The sequence below is a fragment of the Vespa velutina genome, chromosome 8, assembly GCF_912470025.1.
Source record: "Vespa velutina chromosome 8, iVesVel2.1, whole genome shotgun sequence".
NCBI classification, from domain to species: domain Eukaryota; kingdom Metazoa; phylum Arthropoda; class Insecta; order Hymenoptera; family Vespidae; genus Vespa; species Vespa velutina.
In genome coordinates, this window is record NC_062195.1 from 7,412,101 (window position 1) to 7,434,600 (window position 22,500).

At 27.5% G+C, this 22,500-nt stretch overlaps 3 protein-coding genes across 22 annotated transcripts in view; 1 reads left to right on the forward strand and 2 right to left on the reverse strand.

Annotated features, from left to right (window-relative positions):
* Positions 1-84: 84 nt before the first annotated feature.
* Positions 85-3,685, reverse strand: LOC124951283 (NADH dehydrogenase [ubiquinone] 1 beta subcomplex subunit 5, mitochondrial). The gene is made up of 3 exons (XM_047499465.1): positions 3,583-3,685; positions 2,850-3,061; positions 85-2,732 (listed from the first exon to the last, which is right to left on the reverse strand). The coding sequence occupies exons 1-3, from the start codon at positions 3,668-3,670 to the stop codon at positions 2,481-2,483; spliced, it is 552 nt and encodes a 183-aa protein (XP_047355421.1). The 5' UTR covers positions 3,671-3,685; the 3' UTR covers positions 85-2,480.
* A 3,445-nt stretch (positions 3,686-7,130) lies between these two features.
* Positions 7,131-21,367, forward strand: LOC124951282 (facilitated trehalose transporter Tret1-like). Of its 5 annotated transcripts, none has more exons than XM_047499459.1 (10): positions 7,131-7,665; positions 10,131-10,335; positions 15,099-15,324; positions 16,764-16,893; positions 17,215-17,350; positions 17,889-18,345; positions 18,437-18,686; positions 19,185-19,391; positions 19,814-20,006; positions 20,095-21,367. In XM_047499459.1, the coding sequence occupies exons 3-10, from the start codon at positions 15,290-15,292 to the stop codon at positions 20,343-20,345; spliced, it is 1,659 nt and encodes a 552-aa protein (XP_047355415.1). In that variant the 5' UTR covers positions 7,131-7,665; positions 10,131-10,335; positions 15,099-15,289; the 3' UTR covers positions 20,346-21,367. The 5 variants fall into 5 exon arrangements, with proteins under 5 accessions (XP_047355415.1, XP_047355419.1, XP_047355417.1 ...); XM_047499463.1 differs by having other exon boundaries at positions 15,099-15,320; XM_047499461.1 differs by having other exon boundaries at positions 15,103-15,324.
* A 1,039-nt stretch (positions 21,368-22,406) lies between these two features.
* LOC124951280 (CLIP-associating protein 1-A) overlaps positions 22,407-22,500 on the reverse strand; it is a 41,835-nt gene continuing 41,741 nt past the window's right edge. For all 16 annotated transcript variants that reach the window (XM_047499447.1, XM_047499446.1, XM_047499442.1 and 13 more), the window contains one exon: positions 22,407-22,500. This exon is cut by the window's right edge and continues 6,862 nt beyond it. The gene's annotated coding sequence lies outside the window, so the exon portion shown is untranslated.

Below are 22,500 nucleotides of genomic sequence, written 5' to 3' on the forward strand. Positions count from 1 at the left end.
ATGTCCACGAATCATGTTAAATCTCTCAAATTTGAAACTTTGTTTCAAGCCATAAATTTTTCATATATAATAATCAAACGAAAGCACAATAATAAAATATTTATTTATTTTTATACCTAGACTTTCGAAATATTCTATTTTATTAATATTATTGAATAATCGAAATGTATTGTCGAACAATTCCAAAAAGGAAATATTATTCTTCTTATCTTCTTATATTTCTATATCAGTTATTAATCCTCCTAATGATATTTTCCTATGTTCAAAACAGCGAGGTTATGTTTGTAATTAATTATAACTAAATATTAATAAAGAAAATACAGAAAAGTATATAAGTATGCCATTACATAGGCCATTACATATTTTTATTTAATACATCTATTTCTTAGATGTATTAAATAAAAATTCGCATGAATTATTTCTTTTCTTCAGACAATTGTCCCACAATTATTTGATAATTTAACAATATCATATTGTTTCTATTAATATTTCCTCAATATTCATTTCATATAATTAATTATTTTCGATGTTATTTTCCTTTTTAATACCACAATCGTGTTCTGATTGTTCATTGCAGAAAGGGATTCATTTTTAATATATCTAACTTAACTTGTCTTACGTAGTAATTATAAAATAAACAAAATACAATCGAACATTAGGACTGAATAAATCTTAAGGGTGGTAACTTTTGCGGATTAATATATGTATGAAAAAAATGTTATGTCCGAACGTACGGCAAAATAGAAATACGTATATATATAAAATGTCCCATTTATAGGGAGGACACAAGGTCGTACTACTTACGAAATAAACTTCCTTTAATTATGATCGATGATTTGATAAACAGAAAAAAGATATAAAGAACGGCTTGTGTTTAAAGCATGCAGACTAAAAACCGGTAACAAACTATACAAGGTTATTCTTGCTCCTTGAAGAAAACTGACAAATTTAATAAATATTTTATAATAATAAAAGAAACTTATATAATAACATTGTTGAATTGTCTAAACAAATGTCGAACTGTGAAAAGAAATATATGATGAAATGAATTTGACTTTGAAATTTCCCTTCGCCGTTCCAACCTCTATAAAAAGAATTAGTACCGTATGATGCGTTATTTCATACACAAACAAAATTTGTAAATAAATTTTTTTACAAGTTCAGGTCCATCCCGAAATATCGCAGTTTTTTGAGATAAACGGGATACTCTATGTGTGTGTGTATAAATATTCTATAAATTTTGTTTTCTGTCATATATAATTTATATATTAATTAATATCTTTATGAAACAAATAACAATTACGAAAAATGGAACGCTACGCAATTATTACCTCTCAATATGGAATATAAAAAGAAAATAAATAAATAATGTATTATAATATATATGAAATATATTATTTAGTAAAAAGTTTTGTTCTCTGTCATATATAATTAACATATTAACTTAGTAATAATATCTCTATGAAATAAATAAATAACAAATACGATAAATGTAACACTACATAACTATTACCTCTCACTACTAATATGAAATAGAGCGTAAACTTCGACTGTTATAAGAGAATGATAACTGGACCGTTGAATTATAGTTAAGAACATTTTAAAAGATTCAAAAATATGTAGAAAAAAAGTATGAACTCATCATTATGAAAGATGTAGGTATACAAAATAAAAGAATGAATAAATGTTAGAAAAGAAACGATAATAAACGATAATAAACGATATAAATTGCAATTTGTCAGATATATAAGAATCTGAATATTTGAAATCCACGTATGTAAAAAGTAACCTTTGAAATTTACATAATCATTAATTAAGTGAATTTTTATAAAAGTCGATCTTTTAAATTCTTTACTTCTATATTTTACCAATAGATGGCAACAAATACAAGAGGTCTATCTACCCATTATCTTTATGCGTCGGTAATGTCGTTATATACCATTTAAGTTTCCGTATAAATTTTAGCTTATTTCAATGAACGATCGTATATATTATCAATCTAAATTTTATTTATCAAAATCTTATTTATCAACATACTTGCAATTTATCTATTGGATATCAAAAAACTATCAAATATTTATCATAATATAAGCAATATTTCATAATGTGTAAAAACACATACTTTTATTTGATAATCTTTAAAAATAAGTAAAAGCATTTATAAACACTGAAATGTGATGTGAAAATTATGTGAAAGAAAACATGTCAAAATAGAATTTAAAACGCACAGAAATTAATGTTCTAAGGAAATATTCAATTTGTGGCAATCTGAAATTCTTTTCAAATGCCTTTATTAAATGTAATTTAACAATGGTATAATATATATATATGTATTTATATATATATATATATTATTGAATTATTACTATCTTAAGAGTTTTTTCTATAATTACGATTGCTATTCTTCTTCTTTCATCCACCTGGGCTAATAGTTCATGTATCAAATAATAATAAAGACTTCTCATTTGTTTATTAATCAATTATTTTGAGAAAGTCTTGTAAGTATCTTCCTTGTCATAGTCATATTTAGCCCGGTGAACATATTTGGCAGTTACTGGTACGTAGTAGAAGTATTTATAATCGCTTCGTTGTTCGATCAAATCTTCAATACGTTTTTGAAGATTTCTTGTTTTTCTAAGTTCTTGTTCTAAGTATATAATATTTAAATATTTTTCATAATCTTGCTGATGCGCTACATATACATAACGAACAAGAAATCTGGTTATGGGGTGCTGAAAACAATAAAAATATAAACATATCATGTAATATGAATAAATATATAAAATAATAGTATAACTATCATATCAATAATATTAATTCATAATATTAAATTAATTAATATTTCATACTCTATAATATTCCCAAGGCTTTGGCGTATAACCTTCTGGTATAGGTTCAAGTGTTGCTGGACCCACGAACACATTTACGCAAAATGTCAGGATTGATAATGGTATTACACCCAACATAACATAGAAATGTAACAGATCTTTACATTTTGACCATTGCCATCTAGTATTTTTTATCATCATTACTTGGTCATGTGACATACATCTTATCTGATCTGTAATGATATACAGTAATAATATATTATAACTTTTAGACTATTATAGAGATTAAATATACATTGGCTTTTATCAGTTAATATTAATATATTAATTTAATACTAATGGTAATTAAAATTAAATAAATATTTGAATAAATATTTGAACAAAACTATCAAAGACAAATCAAAATAAAATAAAATTGATATAAGAGACTTATATTTTTTTATGTAAACTTAAATTTTTCAAATATGTACAATATGATAATATATAACCTTAAACATATACAACTTAATTTAGTTTAGTTTATTATATATAATAAGTTATAACATAATAAATAATATGAATAATATGTTTGAAATTTTCAAAGTGAAAAAGGAAAAAATTATTACCATAGTTATTTATGTCAATTATTATGGCTAATTTCTTATAAAATATTGCATAACAAGATTACTATATCGTTCATAAATCATTCATAATTTAAAACTGACATGGATATATAGATATATAAAATATTCGATGTATAAATTTTATTACTTACTATTTATAGAAGGTTCTTTTAACAATAATGTAGGAAGTCTACTGAGTTTTTGACTCGTAGAACGCAGAAATATACTCCAGACTGCCATTTTGCCTCCTGCAGACTGAAAGTAGTAACAAGATTGATCAATTATCCATGTTTTATCGTATCGCAACAGCTGATCGAAACAGCGCGAAATTTCAAACATGATAGATTATATAACTATCCTATAAATAAAATATTATAAAATATGTAAAATTTAAAACACTCGTCGAACTTTGTTTGCACATTAATTTGCATGCGTTTTTATATTATTACATTTTTAAACGTTTTCAAATTTACAGAACATAAATGCAATTCAGATTTATATAAATTATCGATAATATTATTCATTTGTAATAATATAGGATAACAATCGTTTTTAGTCTCATTAAAAAAAAAATTCAATCATATTTTTTCCAAACAAATCAAATTACAAACAGATTGCATTATTACTTTGATTCGATAGCTTAGAGTTATACAATAAATTTATTCAATGTCATGTCTTACGTTCGGTAGAAAGAAAAAAAGAACAAAAAATAGAAAAAAGATAAATAAATTAAAGTGATCGTAGTATTTCATAAAGTGATCGAACGCAAATATTTTAATTTTCATCGGAAATTATAATTTCAATTATCGGTATTCAATAAATAATTGAACATAGATTTATAATTTCTCATTATTATATAATATGTAATGCTAAATTATATTCTCATTTTTATAACACACTTTATTGAAGTATTTTCGATATGTATAAGTTGTTAAAGATTAGAAAATAACTCGCAATTATAGATAAAATCAATTACGCGTTAATACAAACCAGATAAATGAGACTGATCACGTTACAGTTATGTGTTAATGTAAAGATAAAATAAATATGATAGGTTTTTCAAAAAAGAACTTTTGTTTAGTAAACGATCAGTAATAATTTTTTCGTTCGTAGTAACATAATAATTGTTTCTTTTTTATTTTATTTTCTTTATTTAAAGTCGATCGTGAAAAATAAAAAAAAAAGTAAAAGAATGAAAAACAAAAAAGATGACAGGAGAACGGGATAAATATTTTGCGGTAAAGAAATTTTCAAATACAAAATTGTTTTGATACGTTTAAATGACCGATGTTGCCAATGCGATTTAATAGACGCTCAGCGTCAACACGAGTCGGGTCAAGTGAGTAATTGAACTCAAGAAACGATTGTAAATTAAGATCACTCTGAGAACCGTGGTAACGTGATCGCACTTTCGAGAAAAGTCAAAACAATTTGTTAAAAAATAAAAGTATCCGCGAGAAAATATTAAAAGGAAAAAAAGTATAGAATTATGTGAGAAAAATTTATAATTTATTCATTATATGTTTGTATTTTATAAATCTATTGAATAAAATACAAACGATATAAAATTAACGAGATAATAAAATTTTTTTAAAAATTTATATGGCTGTAAAACTATTTGTATTAATCCCTATACTAATAAAACTACATATTTGTATTAATAAAATAAAATTCCAGATATAATATCTGTTTTTTAGACATTTTTTCTTTTTTCTTTTTTTTTTTATTTCTCACAACGTTTACTACATAGTACGGACGAAATAATGAAAACTTCAATTGCAAAGAATGAGAAACTAAAACGATATAACTATATATAATTTTAAATTCATATAAAATCATATAAGCCTGTTGTATAAGATAGAAACGATATAAAATTAACGAGATAATAAAATTTTTTTAAAAATTTATATGGCTGTAAAACTATTTGTATTAATCCCTATACTAATAAAACTACATATTTGTATTAATAAAATAAAATTGCAGATATAATATCAGTCCTTTTTTTTCTTTTTTTTTTTTTTCACGACACTTACTATATAATATAAAAGAGACAATGAAGACTTCAATTGTAAAGGATGAGGAATTAAAACGATATAACTGTCTTAATATTTGTCAACATATACTTCTAATCTGCAGCTTACGAAGCAGTAATTTAAGTACTTTCAGCAATAAGTAACTTAAAAAAAAACAAGTAAAAGCCAACGTAGTAACGCAAAATGAAGACAAATAATTTATAATTATCCATATAAATAAATTTTGACCATCGATGAATATCAAACAATAAAAAATTTGCTAATTTTTAATGTTCCAAAAATGAAATAATGCGATCGATATTCTTTCTATTTCTTTTAAACGATGGTTAAATGGCATCCATATCTTTATTCTATCGATTGAATGTTTCAATACATATGATGCTTACATAAATGATTCAAATAACAATATAGAGATATGTATTATATAAATATATATATATATATATATATATATATATATAATAGTTGTAATCGTTTATTGATAAGCTTGCAAAAAAAAAATAGATAATTATAATAATCGTTAAAAATAATTTATAAAAGATAATCGTTTATTGATAAGCTTGCAAAAAAAAATAGATAATTATAATAATTTATAAAAATAAAAATTAATAAAAATAATTTATAAAAAATAATTTATAAAAGAGCTTAGTTCTGTACTTTTAAAATTTTAATATAGAGGAGATAAAAGAGAGAAGAGTGTAACTTATCAATTTAAAAATATTTAGCAAAAATTTTTACTTATAAGTCTTAAATTAAAATCTTTCCAACTAAGAGTCATTTCGCCTGTTCCAAAAAAATTAATTTAACGAATCATATCACTTTCAAATAAGATTGAATGTAACCCGTAGAATTATAATTTGCAATATGAATCGAATATAAAACGATTTAAGGAACAAAAGAGAGAGAGAGAGAGAGAGAGAGAGAGAGAGAGAGAGAGAGAGAGAGAGAAATTTAACATAAGAAAGAAAAAATAGAACGAAAAATACGAAAAAATAAATATCAAAAAATTAATTCGATCGAAAAGAATCAATATATTCAATTTAAATACAATAGGTTTTTCAACGTAATATCTATCTGCATATTAAAGACCATCGATGTTTTTTTCCAAACAGATTAACATATTTTTATTAGCATAGTGTATCGGCTTATGTATCAAGAAAAGAAAAATAAAATAAATAAATAAAAAAGCAAATTCATCGATACGATTTGTTTTACCTTGAAGATTGGAAAGAGTGTCGTACGAAGAGGAAAAAACCGAAAAAGAAATAAATAAAAAAAAAAAAACAAAATCGATGAAAGAAACTCTAGACGTTTATCTAGACAAATTTGAACGTGTTATCGAAAAAAAAAAGGAAAAAAAGAAAAATCCAAAAAAAAAAAAAAAAAAAAAAAAAGGAAGAAGAAAAAGATATTTCTCGAAGGTGCGTCGTTTAATGTCACATATCACGTACTTTTTTGTCGTAATAGATGTACAACCCTTAAATTGGCAACGGGTAAAGAATTACTGTTACGATATTGTACGTTCATCGAACGTATCGAACAACGATAATGATGACGATGACAACGACGACGATGACAACGACAACGACAACGACAACAACGACAACGACGACGACGATCTGCGGCGACTCGATTTGCGGCGGCTCTGCTAACGGTGTGTGTAAAGAAGCACCGGCAAGCCGGATGGCAGTCGCGTCTCGACCGTCGTGCGTTTCGCTTCGTGAGGATTGTTATTCGTGTTTTCTACCCTTCATCATCGTTCTCATACATTCTTACTTTTTATATTAGGACACGTTATATATATATATATATATACATATATACATACATATATATATATATATACATACATATATACAGATATATTACTCTACGGACACGCATACGTGTGCGTGTGCATCTACACAAAGCTATACGTATACGCAGGTACGCACGCGCGCACACGACACGCACACGCACACACACGCACACGCATATATATACATACATACATACTAAAGAGATTTTACGGTTTCGCCCTTCTCGACTATTCTCCTCGCCGATTATTCCCCCATACTCTTTCGCCGTCCTGCAATTCCCGTTTCTACTGGAGCAACGGACAGAAAAGGAACGAACGGCTCTCGAAACGGAGACCGAACGACCGCGATCAACGTGAACGAAGCGGTCTACTAAGGAAAACAAGGAGAAGAGCAAGGAAGAAAGGTGAGTTTCTTCCACCAATCGCGAATTCCAAACAACTCCTGCGCGTCCTTAGATTGATATTGTAAAATATATATTTTTATACTCTCGTCTCTCTGTCTTTCTCTCTCTCTCTCTTTTTCTTTCTCTCTCTCTCTCTCTGTCTTTCTCTCCTTCTCTCTCTCTCTCTCTTTTCCTCTTTCTCTCTCTCTCTCTCTCTCTCTCTCTCTCTCTCTCTCTCTCTCTCTCTCTTTCATTTGCATTAGAATCGTACGAACATCATAATTACATTACGTATTTTATGTATTTACTCATGTGTTTACATACATATGTACATATATATATGTATATATATTTATATCCTGTATGAAGAATATTGTCGATCCAAATCATCGTTCATTTCCATTTTTTATTCTTTCTTTGTTCTTTCCATCACGTAAGAAAATTTATTCGTGGTATTATTACACCAACCATTTTGATGTATTTGATACATCAGGTGAAATAATTTCAAATAATCTAATGAAGATATTACATAATGCTATTTTCTTCTTCTTTGGCACGTAATTAATGGCAAAAAGAGAGAGAGAGAGAGAGAGAGAGAGAGAGAAAAAATACAAATTTTCTTTTCTATACTCTTTTTACGTCAATTTTAGATATTATATGCAGACGCGCGTGATTTAACAATTTTTTTGTTCTTTATCGTTAATTATTATCTTTTTTTTCCATCGCTTTATATTTATATTTTTTGTTCTTACGTTTTATACGTGATAAGTCTGTGCGATAATGTTTGTGTTGATTATCATCGATATGCAACTTTACATTACGACCGTGACCTGTAAAATAGTAGAATAATTTATCGTAAGATAAAACAGTTTCAGTTCGCCCATTTCTCAATCTCTGTCGTGTAAGCACTTGGAAAGTTACGTATAAAGTTGGTAGTACGTCTGTGTTAGTCAGCCATATAAGCGCTGGTTTCCTTTGTGCAACCTTTGATCGAACTATGTATTCGAACGAATGGATTCAATCGCGTATGAAAGGTTCGTCGAATCAAATTATATGTATTCTTATATTGTTAATCTTAAACGAATATTTATAGAATAAAGAAATATTTTTCTTTGATATATGTCATTATGTATATATATATATATATATATTCAGTAACTTGGATTTACTTTAAGATAGAATGATTAGTTATAATCCAATATTATTACCTGAACGTTACTTTTTCTCATAATAAATCAACAAGAGAAAAAAACTATCGTTTTAAAAAAAATCACTTGAAAGAAAAAAAAATTGATCAATGATCAATTCTAATTTTACCTTAGTCAAGTCTCATTTCAGAGGGGCGAAGTAGAAGAAGAAGAAAAACGATCCCGTTAAACTTGACGCGCCGGAAAGAAGATAAAACGATATCTGAAGCATTCAATCTTTTCTTTCCTTTTTTTTTTATTTATATATATATATATATATATTTCTTTTTTTTTTATTTAATGTACTCGATAAAAAATTGTATTTGATTGTACTCCTTCCTATCTTTTATCTTTCTCTCTTTCAATGCATTATTTCTATCTTCTTATGATTCAAGAATATTATCGTAACTTTCGATCTACTGATCGATGAATGATTGAATGATATGAATAATTCTTTAATGAAAATAAGTATATATATATAGCGATAGAAATCTTCGAAACGAGTATCAATTTTACGTATTTCATGTTAGACTGTTTAACATGATATAAAGATTTGGAACACGTGATTCTCATTGTTGAACAACGTGCCCCTGTTGTTTCTCTTAACGAAAAAGAAAAGGTTGAACATATTACGAATGAATTTCGTCACCGATTCTAGAATCTTTTATACAAAAATATACTTAACTTATTCCAGTTAATAAATATTAGACTGGCTTCGATCGAACGACGAAAGAAGAAAATTATACGGATATAACGATCTATGGTTTTCTTTCCTTTTTTTTTTCTTTTCTTTTCTTTTTTTTTTTTTTTTTGTTTTTTTTTTTTTTTTTCATTTAACGTACTTTCGTACATACGGAATTGACTAGGATACAGATAGGAAGTCTTTCTAAACTGCTCCAGAATCTAATCGTTAGAATGGAATTTCTAACTTACGATTGGCATAGACAAGATCGAAAGGAGTTTAGATGCAAGAGATTGATTTCTTCGATAGGCTATAAAACTCGATCAATTTTATACTATATTATCATTTAATAATAATTTTTCAATTTTCTTTTTTCTTTATATTTTGTTTTTTTTGTTTTCCTTTTTTCTTTTTTCTTCCTCCCCTCCTCCCCTTTGCCCCTTTTAAATTACTAGCCAGGGAAAGCAAAAGAAAGTTGTTCGTTTTAACATTTCTCGCAATATTTTCCACGTAGAAAGTTTTCCATAAAATTGTCGTTGATGGTAAACGATCGGCACGTGTTAATATTGATTTTCTCTCGTGTTCATTTGTAACGTTGGTAAATGTGATTGTTTCAGCGAATAAAATGGTCTTGGTATCGGGACAAGGCATATCCAGTTAATGAAGATTTACTTTAAGAGGAACGTAATTCATTTCTACAAAAGTGGGAAAAAAAAACAAAAGGAAAAAAGGAGGAGAAGCTATCGGACAAAAAGGCCGTTTATCAGTACATTAATTTAATAGAAAGGCACGTAGGACAAACATGGATCCATACTCATTAAGGTGAGTATTACAAAGAGCATAATAATATGATTTATATTTTTTGTTTGTATATGCGTACTTTCGTTTAATCTGTTTATTACAAAAAATATTTAAGAAAAACGAAAGTAATTGAAAAAGAAAAAAGCTTGCCGAGAGAATTCGTTTCTAAGAAAACAAGAACAAAATAAATAAATAAACGTGAAATAAACAAAAATAAACAAAAAATGAACGATGATAAGTAACAAATCGTTTCTTTCTCGATAAGCGCGATCTTCTTTATTTAATATTTGGGAACTTTTTGTCTTCTTGTTTTTTTTTCTTATATTTTATTTTATCTTTAGTTTCTCTCTCTCTCTCTCTTTTTTTCTCTCTTTTTTTGGATGATTGCGAACAAACTCGCAAAATACAACATCAATTTAGTGTGGCAATATGATCATTTGACATTGAAATTTTGAATAATGTTCCGTAAAGCAATTTAACGTTTCAAAAAAAAAAAAAAAAAAAAAATTTAAATACTATACTATGATAAATAAATTTCCATTTTTTTTTTTTTTTTTTTTTTTTTTTCTTTTTTTTTTTTTTTCTTTTTTTTTTTACATAATGGATTGGCCGCCAACATAGCAAAATTCTTGAATTTCTTATTCCTCAATCGTAGCCAAAACGATATCTACTCATTACGTTTTCCGAACACGCAATAGTGTCTATCTACGTAGCAGTATATACTTTTTCTCTTCTTTTCTTTTTGAAAACATGTCCTTGTCCTAATACAACGTGATATTTGCAAATCATAAAAGAAAAAGAAAAGAAAGAAAAAAAAAAAAAAAGAAATAGTATAGCATCACAACTCATAAATCCACTTGCCAATAATTATTATTAAGTCAACGGTCTCAAATCTCTAGATAAAATTGTCATAAATAGTATGAATGATTAAATTTATCGCTATTCAAAAAAATGTTATAATACGTAATGTAAATGTTATAATACGTAAGCAAACATAAAAATAATATTTTATATGAATTTTTCTTTCCTACTCTTCTTAAACATTATCGTCACGGTTTTATTGTATCGTTTATAATAATTCTTTTTTTGTTTCGTTTCTTTCTTTCTTTCTTTCTTTTTTTTTTTTTTTGTTTTTCTTCCGAACAAACTAAAACTATTCTTTCTATTTTATTTCCTGTTATTGCAATAAATTTTTCTAAATTTTGTTTGGTTTAAATTGTAAGCCAAATTTTGTTATGTCATTTATCTGTCTATTTATCTCTTTCTCTCTCTCTCTCTCTCTTTCTCTTTCCTTTATCTCCGCGTGTTTACTATGATAATTGTTATGAATCACTACTGATTATAGATAAACTGATATGATCGATTATATTTTGATATTATACTTATGCCAAGGTAACGATTTACACTGGCAGACCGATTTAAAAGATTGTTTAAAGAAAAAAAAGAAATATATATATATATGTGAAAGCATATATTGACAGAAATAGATAAAAAGATTTTTCTATTTATGATGATCGTCAAAGAAAAAGGAAATAATCGGACTCGCTTATATAATACAAATTCATCCCACGCTAACCAGCCATTCGAATATATGTACTTACTTAGTTACAAATGTACACGTATTATTTCTCGATCCTTGAATGAATATCCATTTACTTAATGTTGTTTTTCTTCGAATGACGAATAAGAAACAACTAAATCCTAAATTTGGTTCGAGTCAATGCGGTTGAGAATTTTTTAGAAAACTTTGACGTTATGGTCGGATAATAAAATCAGTATAACGAATGACGTATTCAATAAATTTCGAAAAATTGCTATTGGAAGGAATTGCGCAATTTATTTTTCTTCAATATTCCTAATAATTATTATTACTATTATTATTATTATTATTATTATTATTATTATTATTATTATTATTATTATTGTTATTATTATTATTATTATTATTATTATTATTATTATTATTATTATTATTATTATTATTATTATATTATCGTTACGTTACAATATTAATTTCGAGGTATTGCAATATTAAAAAAAAGTCATGCCGTTTGCTTGAAACAAAATTCATATAAATAATAATAACATATATTATTTATGACAAGCAAGTGTGCGCTTTTTATATCGTGGTCACAGAATAGACGACAGCAATATTTATCTATTTTTTCACGTACTACTGTTATCTCGTTCATTCTTGTTGTCTATTGTTTAATATGTAGAATGAAAACATTAACGCATCAATAATAAATCTTTCTTTTTGTTTTCTTTGTTTTATTTAATTTCTTTTTTTTTTTTTTTATATGTAAATACAATAGGATAATTCTCATTAATCGAGATGCTCGTAACTAATTATCGATTTTGATTCTATCTTCGATCATTTTTATCGAAATTTACAAATGAAACAAATTATAAAGGTAATGCTAAGAGTAACGTCGAGTGTTGGAGAAACTGATTACAATTCTTCCTGTCTCGATACTACTTCAAATTCAAAATATCCATGACGTAACGTCATGTATACGAGAGCTAGATAGTCATTTCAACGCATAAGCACAACCGACTAAGAAACGTGTCGGCTATTATACGATATTTCACAGACACGATTAACTTTTGCGGAGAATTTTTCTGAAAGGTTATTAACCCTTACAATACGTGAAATATGTAAAAAAAAAAAAAAAAAAAAGAAGATAAATGAATAAATAAAAAGATAAAAAAAAAGTGAAAAAGGAAGAAAAACGAAAACTTTTTGCTCGAAATAATGATTTTATTCTATATTTTACTAAAAGTTTTCTTTTTTTTTTTTTTCTTTTTTTTTTTTCCCCATAAATCCTAAAACGTTCCTTCCATTCAAATTTAAATCTCTTTAGTAACATTTTTATCTTTTCAATTTTTAAAACAAAAAAGCGTTTAGACAGTAAACATAAAAGATTAGATAATCAATGTCGACCAATGACATATTTTCACTTTGAACTATGTTTTTATGTTATTTTTTTTTTAACTTCTCTCTTTCTTTTTTTTTTTTAACCATGTTATTACAAGTTGAAATGATTAAAACTTTAATCTCTTTTATAACAGATGGTTCAGAGTATAAAATACTTTTATATAACACGTGTTCTCTGATGAATTATTATTTGATCTGAATAAAATTTTTTAATTACTCTTAATAAATAAAACAAAGTAATCTATATAAAGAGAGAAGAGAAAAAGAGAGAAAAAGAAAGATAATTGTTCAGAACAATTAAATAAATAAATCAACGATGATATAGAAGAGAATAAACATAAACTATTAATTACAGTTGAGAAACTTATGTATAAGTATTTGATTAGCATGTCAATGATCGTAGTCATTGAAAAAATTAATGAATTAAATATATTATTCCATTTTCAAAATATTCGAGTATAGTATGTTCACTTTGAATCAGTTCAAAATATATACATATCAAAAGCATAAAGCAGATATTTTGATTTGTAAAAATGAAAACTAAAATTTCTCATTTTGTAAATCAAATGAGTAGTTCATCGATCATTGTCAATCGTTACGTAATGAACAACAAAAAGAAAAGAAATAAAAGAAGAAGATTTAAGAAAAGTTAAACTTGAATAATATGGGGTGGATCGAAAGTTCCAAAGTATAATTTGAAAGAAGAAAAAAAAAAAAAGAGAAAAAAAAATTCGATTAGCTCTTTTCGAAATTTTTTAAGTTCATCTTTTTTTTTCTTTTTCTCAGATTGCAAGATCACGTAAGAACCGTAGTAACTTTTGTCCCACCCTGTATAACTCGCAAGAACTATAATTACTGTCCCTCGTAACGAACGAACGAACGAACGAACGAACGAACGGACGAACGAATGAATATTGCACGTTCAAACATATTAGCCCGATGATGTATTACACTTTACAATACATACGTCTTTAGCGTTTTCAATAGCCGGACAAAGCAAGCATCGAGAGCGTTGAAACGTTTGAATCGCATAGAAACGTGAAATGTCATCGAGTAGACGTAGTTGGCTTTGTAGTATTGTACAACTCTGGGGAAAAGTTAAAAACACCCTGTACACCCAGTAAAATAGTCACTCGAACGATTCGATAATTTTTTTCTTAAAGTCTTTAAGAATCATCTTTTTTTTCTTTTTTTTTTTTCTCTTGTTTTTTTCTTTTTTTTATTACTGTATCGTATAAAATAAATTCGTTCAATTTTTAAACCTATCCGATGATACATTATAATCAATTAACTGATTTTTATATTTTTATTTATTCGACGCATAAACGTTTATTAATAAAATCATATCTAAATATATATATATATATATTATATAAATATATTATATATATATTATGTATATATATAGTAATTGTTATAGATGAAATAAACAATATATAATATTGATTTAGATGAATTTTGACAGTTGAAGAGACGTTAAAAGTGCTTCAAATTTTTGATGCGATTAATTGAATTTCTGTATCTCTCTCTCTCTCTCTTTCTCTCTCTCTCTTTCTCTTTCTCTCTTTCCCTCTCTCTCTCTCTCTTTCTCTTTCTCTCCCTCTCTCTCTCTTTCTCTTTCTCTTTCTCTCTCTCTCTCTCTCTCTCTCTCTCTCTCTCTCTCTCTCTCTCTCTCTCTCTCTCTCTTTTTCTCTCATTCGAAAGATTCGTTATAACTTCCAATCAAATCTAAAACGTTAACGGACCAATAAGAAAGAGATAGTAGAAATAGCGAAGCACGGAAACGCCGAAGCTGTGGCATAAAACCTTGGCGAAAGAATAAAAATAGAATTTTCTCTGACGAAAGGAAGAATGGATGAGAGGTGGTGGTGGTGTTGGTCGCGGTGGCGTTGATACGAGAGATACAAGATATCAACGTGTTCGTGAAACTGCCATCAGGGCTATCGGCCGTAGTATAAGAAGGGTCCATGGATGAGAAAGGAAGATAATAACGGTGCGATCGCGACTCTACACGAGTAAGAGCGTCGATAATAATCGATGAATGCTACGGAATGGCGTACGACGATATGTAGGTAGTACTGCTTTTTTTACGACATATAAAAAAGAAAAAGAAACAAAATATAGAAAGAAAAAAAAGATCACAAAAAAAAAAAAGAACAGCCGGCATGACTGAGCACAATTCATGATTGTTCAGAATCTCACATAACATAATAATACTTGCGGATGTATTGTGTGCATATAATCGAAAACAATCAAATAACATATACACATAAGTAATACATGTATACATGTATATGAATCCATATATATATGTATTTATATATTACGTATGTAACAAAATAATTCACGATCGTCCAAATGTTGTTTCATCATTACATGTCATCGTCTACTGTCGTCGTAGTATTAGCTTAGTCGTAGCATTAATCGAAAGCAGAATGTCATTTAACCGACATTGACCGATTCCGATGATTCTTTCTGACTTAGACTTTCACACACGTTTTTTTTTTCTCTTCTTCAAGACGTTAATTGCAGGATGAGCGTGAGAAAAAGTAATCCTTGTAAGAGTGTTTAACGTTCGTAAAATCCTTTCGAAAGATGCTTCGTTCGAGAAAGTTAAATATGTGTATATATATATATAAGAATGCATGCTACGAAGCATTACATGACTATGTAGTGTATTTTTATATAGATATACATACATATAAATATCTATCTATATATATAATATATATATATATATATATATATATATATATATATATATATAGTACCTACGAATCGAGTAAACTTGATTATGAATGCTTCTAGAGAACATATGCCAAGTCGCATCCATTAATGTCACTTTGTTACGAAAGGTAATTCGCTTGGAAACAATCGATTTGACTTTGCAACTTGACATAGAGTTAGCCGAGAAATGGGGAATATGTAGTTAAGTTCATTAATTGTTAATTATAATGGATCGTTGGATTTTCAGTTCCAAGACTCCTAAACTTTGATCTTTGTAGATTTAAACTTATAAAGATCATTTATATTTGTTTAAGCAAGATCTTTGACAAATAATATTTCCATGTGATAATACGAATGATTAAAAAGAAAAAAAAAAAAAAAAAAAAAAGGAAAGGAAAGAAAAGAAAAATAGCTTAATGGAATATTTTTAATTGCGTAAAATCGCAATAAAATTTTTTTCACGCTCAGAATAAAATTCATTAGAACTTCCAACAGTTAACATGAGGAATAACGCAATTAGAAACACACATCGACATTGCTAATAATGTATGTGGCACAAACTAGAGAGCGATCCACAAGAAGCGAATGCAATTCCATAGATGACATACCACATAAATAATACCTACCTGTTTGCGAAGAATCGCAATAATAAATAATTCTTAAGAATGTAGTTCTTCGAATAATAAAAGATAGAAGAGAATAATAATAATTAAAAAAAAAAAAAAAAAAAAAAAAAAAAAAAAGAAAAGAAAAAAAAAAGCAAAAAAAAAAATTGTTCTTACAGTGTCGAACGCGAGGCATCGAAGAACATCGAGGAAAATGAGAGAGAATGCTTTAAAGATGCAATCGTGTCAAGTCGAAGCCTCAATAAGAATTTTGTCGAATCGACAAATATTAAAAAAGCTTTTCGCCAGGTAAATATTAATATGTTAAATATTTAAAATTTTTAAATAGGAATACCTAATTGTTAATAAATGATAACAGTTATCAGTTGTTAGTTTCTAAAGAAAAAAAAAAAAGACCTTGTTCTATTACTACACTTACATATTTTGTATTTTTTTACTTATATATTTTTTCCTCGCAATAAACATTATATTGCGTTTAAAATTAAATCGAAAAGTTCAGATGTTTCTACTTAATTATTGAAATTAAATCATTTCATATAAAATATCTCAAGAATTAGACTAAATTATGGTTTTATAGAATTGTTAATGAATAAATTCTGATCGGTTTAGATCTTAGCATGCTTCATCGCGGCTTCTTTCCACATAGTAGTTGGTCTCAGTATGGCGTACTCGGCTATCCTCGTACCACACCTCGAGGCTAAAGACGCGGAAATACCAGCAACGAAGAAAGAGACTGCTTGGATAGGTAAGAAATGCTATAAGTAAGAAGATTGGAATATTAAATACATACAACGAACGAAAAAGAATGAATAAAATTGATAAATGGATAGCAAAGGAGGTTGAAATAAAAAAAAAAAAAATGTTTAGAGGATAGGTTGTGGGAGGTTGTTGTAGAGAATGAGAGATTTGTTGAGGGAAGGTGCAACGTTAAGTAGTCGGATTGACGAGTAGAGTCTACTTAGCAACGCCTTAACGCGGATTAAATTAGAGCTCGAGAGAAGAGTATGACGGCTGTGACCTACCGCGTTCGCATCTTCCTTTTTATATCGAGAAGCAAGAAACGTTCTTGTTATTACCCCTGGGTCATTCGCGAGTCAGCTTAATGAAACAAATAACGGTTTATTGAGAATATCTATAAAATAAACTTTATCCTCTTTCTTTGTTTCTTTTATTTGTATTTTTATTTATTTTTATTTTTTTTTAATTTTTTTTTTGTAATTTTTTTTTAATTTTTTTTTTTTTTTTATTTTTATTTTTTTTTTTCGTCCTATTATTTGTTACAGCTAGCGTGGTGGTATTGTTCGTACCAGTTGGTGCAGTTCTAAGTGGTTTTCTAATGGAAACAGTTGGAAGGTTAAGGACATTGCAGATCGGTGCTATCCCATGCATTGTAGGTTGGGCATTGATAGCTTCGTCAAGTAATCTATCAATGCTTTTAGTCGGTCGACTATTATCTGGTATATCATGTGCAATGGGTAGCTCACCTGCAATTGTCTATATAACAGAAGTCGCGAGACCAGATTTAAGAGGGTCAATGATATCTTTCGGACCAACCCTCGCTTCCTTTGGTATGCTTTTATCGTATTTAAAAGGTGCATATATACATTGGCGTTTAGTTGCTTGGCTCAGCATCATTTATGCTGTTGTACCGATAATTTTGATACAATTTTTCGTACCGGAGTCACCAGTTTGGTTAGTTTCGAAGGGACGAGTAGACGACGCAAGAAAATCTTTAGAATGGTGAGAAGTACACAGATCAATAAAATAATAAACATTACCATGAAAAATTTTTCCTAGTGTTTCAATTTGGAATCTAATATTTGAAATCTAGGTTATACAAATCCGATGAGAAACAAGGTACTGTATCGCAGGCAGAAGCACAGTTCGCATTGATCATGAAAGAAAATGAAATCAAACTGAGCGAACAAAGAAGGAGCAAACATGGCAACGCCTTTAATAAATTACGTGGTTTTCTCAAGCCTACCGGATGGAAACCGATGACGATACTTTTTCTATTTTTTATGTTCCAACAATTTTCTGGAATTTATATAACCCTCTTTTATGCTGTCACGTGGTTTCAAGTAAGTCGAACTGAAAATTATATATATTTAGTGGAAAGTAGATCGATAATATAACGTTAATAAAAACAAAAATCTCTTCCTCGTTATCTATATCTATATAAAACTAACGATCTTGAAAGTATTAGTTTGTTTCTACAATGTTCTAAGATGCATAATTTCTCAAAAAAAAAAAAAAAAAAAAAAAAAAAAAAAAAAAAAAAAAAAAAAAAAATAAAGATAATAATTCTACTAAAGTATTGAATATAAATATTACAGGGAAAATTATTCTCATAACTTCTTCTTTTTTCTTTTTTTTTCTTTTACGATATTTCACAGTGAGAACTTATATAACACATTGTCGATATATTTTTTGACAATTATTTGCATCTGGCTGCAAAATAAGTACATTGAACATTACTAATTTTGAAATCTCATTTAAGATTTTACAAATTAATTTCCTTATCCCTAGGGATAAGCCGTAAAATGAGAATGTTATCATTGATTTACTTCAAATATTAGGACGTTGGCGCCGGCGTAGACGCATACCTATCATCGATCCTGGTGGGTCTAACACGATTTTTATGCTCGATGGTAAATACTTGGCTACTTCGACGATTCAAAAGAAGACCATTGTGCATAATTTCATCATTGGGAATGGCAGCATGTATGATCGTTTCCGGTTATTTCACTTTACGCATTCATCAGGGTGATCGAAGCGGTTATTGGGTGAGTTCTTCTTTATATAATAATTATCTAATAATTTTATCTAACATTATCTATCTTTAAATTATTATCGAGATAATGATAGATATGGTTGGCGGAGTTAAACTTACTCGATATTGTTCACATATTTATGTTAACATATGTCATTCATCAATTTGATCAAATATTTAAAATTTTCAATATATTATATACATATCTAAATAAATTAAACGTGAACGACTTATCGATTACTTGTTGATCAATCTAATCCCAACGTATTTTTATCTATCGATGTTAGATATTAAACGATATTAATTATTGGCCAATTTAATTATTATTAATATATACCATTGGATATTTTAATAAATGCATTTAATATTGTGATATATATTATATAAAACATTGAAAATATAATCGACATTGATTATTGGGCCGAACAATTTTAGGTGCCAATCGTCTGTCTTTTGCTATATGTTTGCACTTCTATGGTCGGAATGTTAACCATACCATGGACAATGACGGCCGAGTTGTTCCCAACAGAGATTCGAGGAATTGCTCATTCTATTAGCTATTCAATGGCCAATTTAATTATGTTCGCTGCACTTCAAAGTTACCGTAGTCTCCAAGACTTTTTAGGAGGTACGACGATTTATTTAATTTAACACTTGAATCGTTAACACGACACAATAGGAAAAAAAAAAACTAACAAATGTATATATGTATATAGGTTCTTATGCCGGTCAATGGTTCTTCGCTGGCATTTCATTGGCATCTACGATCTTCGTTATATTGATGTTGCCCGAGACACACGGCAAAAAGTTGTCGGAGATCGAAGAATATTTCCATAATCATTTCTTAGCAATCAGTTTTGGCAAATCGAAATCAACGAAAAAGCAACGTACGCAGAATAGATCTCAACGAAGAATGAACACGGCAGCTAGTGAACCACTTAATCCGAAAACTGTACCGAATGTTTAATTTAGTTTAGTTTAGTTTAGTTTAGTTTGGTTTAGTTCGTCCTTAGTTTCGTCTTTCATCTTTCATCCTTTTTCTTTTGCCTTAAAATAATAATATACGTGTAGGTACGTAAGTATGTATGTATTTATAGGTATAGACATATACTTACGTATCTCATATAAGTATATTGTATAATAATAATAATAATAATAATGATAATAATACTAATAGTGATTTAGGAAGATGAAAAACATTTATGTTTGCCGTTTGTACAAAGGCCTAACTATAAGCAAAAAATATTGTTTAATAACGTACTTAGGAAGAAATATTAAAATTCGGTTTAACACGTATCAACGTAATCATCTGTTTATAAGTTTTGTTTATTACTTCATATGTTAGCCGAGAACAGCCGAAAAGACAAATAGGAAAAAAATGTCGGTGCTTTTATTTTGACTATGAATCATTATTAATATTTTTTCTACTTCCAACGATACAATCTATAATGATAATAATAATGATAATAATAATAATCATAATAATAATAATAATAATAATAATAATAATAATAATAACAGTGATAATTAAAGTCGAACAATTTGTTAATTAAATCTTATGTAATCGATCTCAAAGATGACCACAAAGGATTATATTTAAACCTATATATGTTGACGATATGCTATCAACTTTATGCGATAATAACAAAAATAGCCAATATGGATGTGAGAAAGTAAACAAGGAGAAAAAGATGGATTTAATGTGTATGGTATGAGAATAATGAAAAAAAAAAAAAAAGAGAAAAGTCAGTATTAGAGAAAAAGAAATACAAGCTAACATTAAATTCTTTTAATAAGTACTGACGAGTGAGGGAGGGGAGGGGAGGACAGATTGATGGTACTATTGAAGAATATCAATGTCTCTGTAAACAGTGCCTTAGTTCGTATCGAAAATCGAACATTTTCTAACAAAATTATAATATTACGTATCGATCTGATTTTTGTATAATTCCTCTTTGTTAGCTTTGTAATAAATAATATTTAATACAATGATTACGATCTAATAGTTAAATACATGACTACAATGTATTATAAATATGAAACAATATTACTTGGTATTTCGAGTTATACTTTTCTTTTTCTTTTTTTATTGGATACGAATGTGATATATACACATATATTTGTATACATTTGTGTACACACACACACACACATATATATATATATATATCTGTACACATACACACACACACTATATACACATACATATGTTATATATACAATAGTGCATTGTTTTTTTTTTATAATAACGAACGCAATATAACATGCATATATATATATATATGTAAATGTAAATGTTACATGATATAGTGCATTGTTTATTTTCTTTCTTTTTTATAATAACGAACGCAGTTGTTATTAGTAATAACGATAAAGATCCAAGTTTTTAAGTGGACATGGAAATAATGTATACTTAAAAAATCGCACTGTACTTATATATATCTTCTTTTTTCCCCCCATTTCTCACCATTTTATATGTCAGATGTTTTTATGTATATATATATATATATATATGTGTTATCATGCAAACAAATCGACAAGTCTGTGAGTACATACAAATATCTCTCTTAATACGTGACATTTTAATCGAATAATGTTTAACGTTTATATTTTATTTCTAATGAATATTATATGTTTTTTTGTTATGGTTTTAGTAATTCTAGAATATACGTAATTTCTTTATAAGGTTTCCTAACAATTTAATCATACATTATAGTTTAATTTCCGCAAAACGAAAAAGAGAAAAAAAAATGTAAGAAGCATGATTGAATGAAAAACTTCGCAAGTTAATAAAGTCCATTTGGTCGCATATGAAATATTGTCGTATGCGTCCATAGAGATGTAAGATATAATATGAATGTAATATTACATATTGAAACTATTAATAAAATATTCACGCAATAAGAAAATCCTTTAAGCAATTATTATTTCTATGAAAATTTTCCCTAAAGATCTCACATCCCTAATAATAAATACGACTATTATACAATTGTCATAGAATAATATTTGTTGACAAAAAAAAAAAATCATTATTTTATCGCAATACTTTATTATGTCAAGTTAGCAATTACAATAACAATACAATTAATATCATCGTAGTAGTAATTTACAGTAATACATTT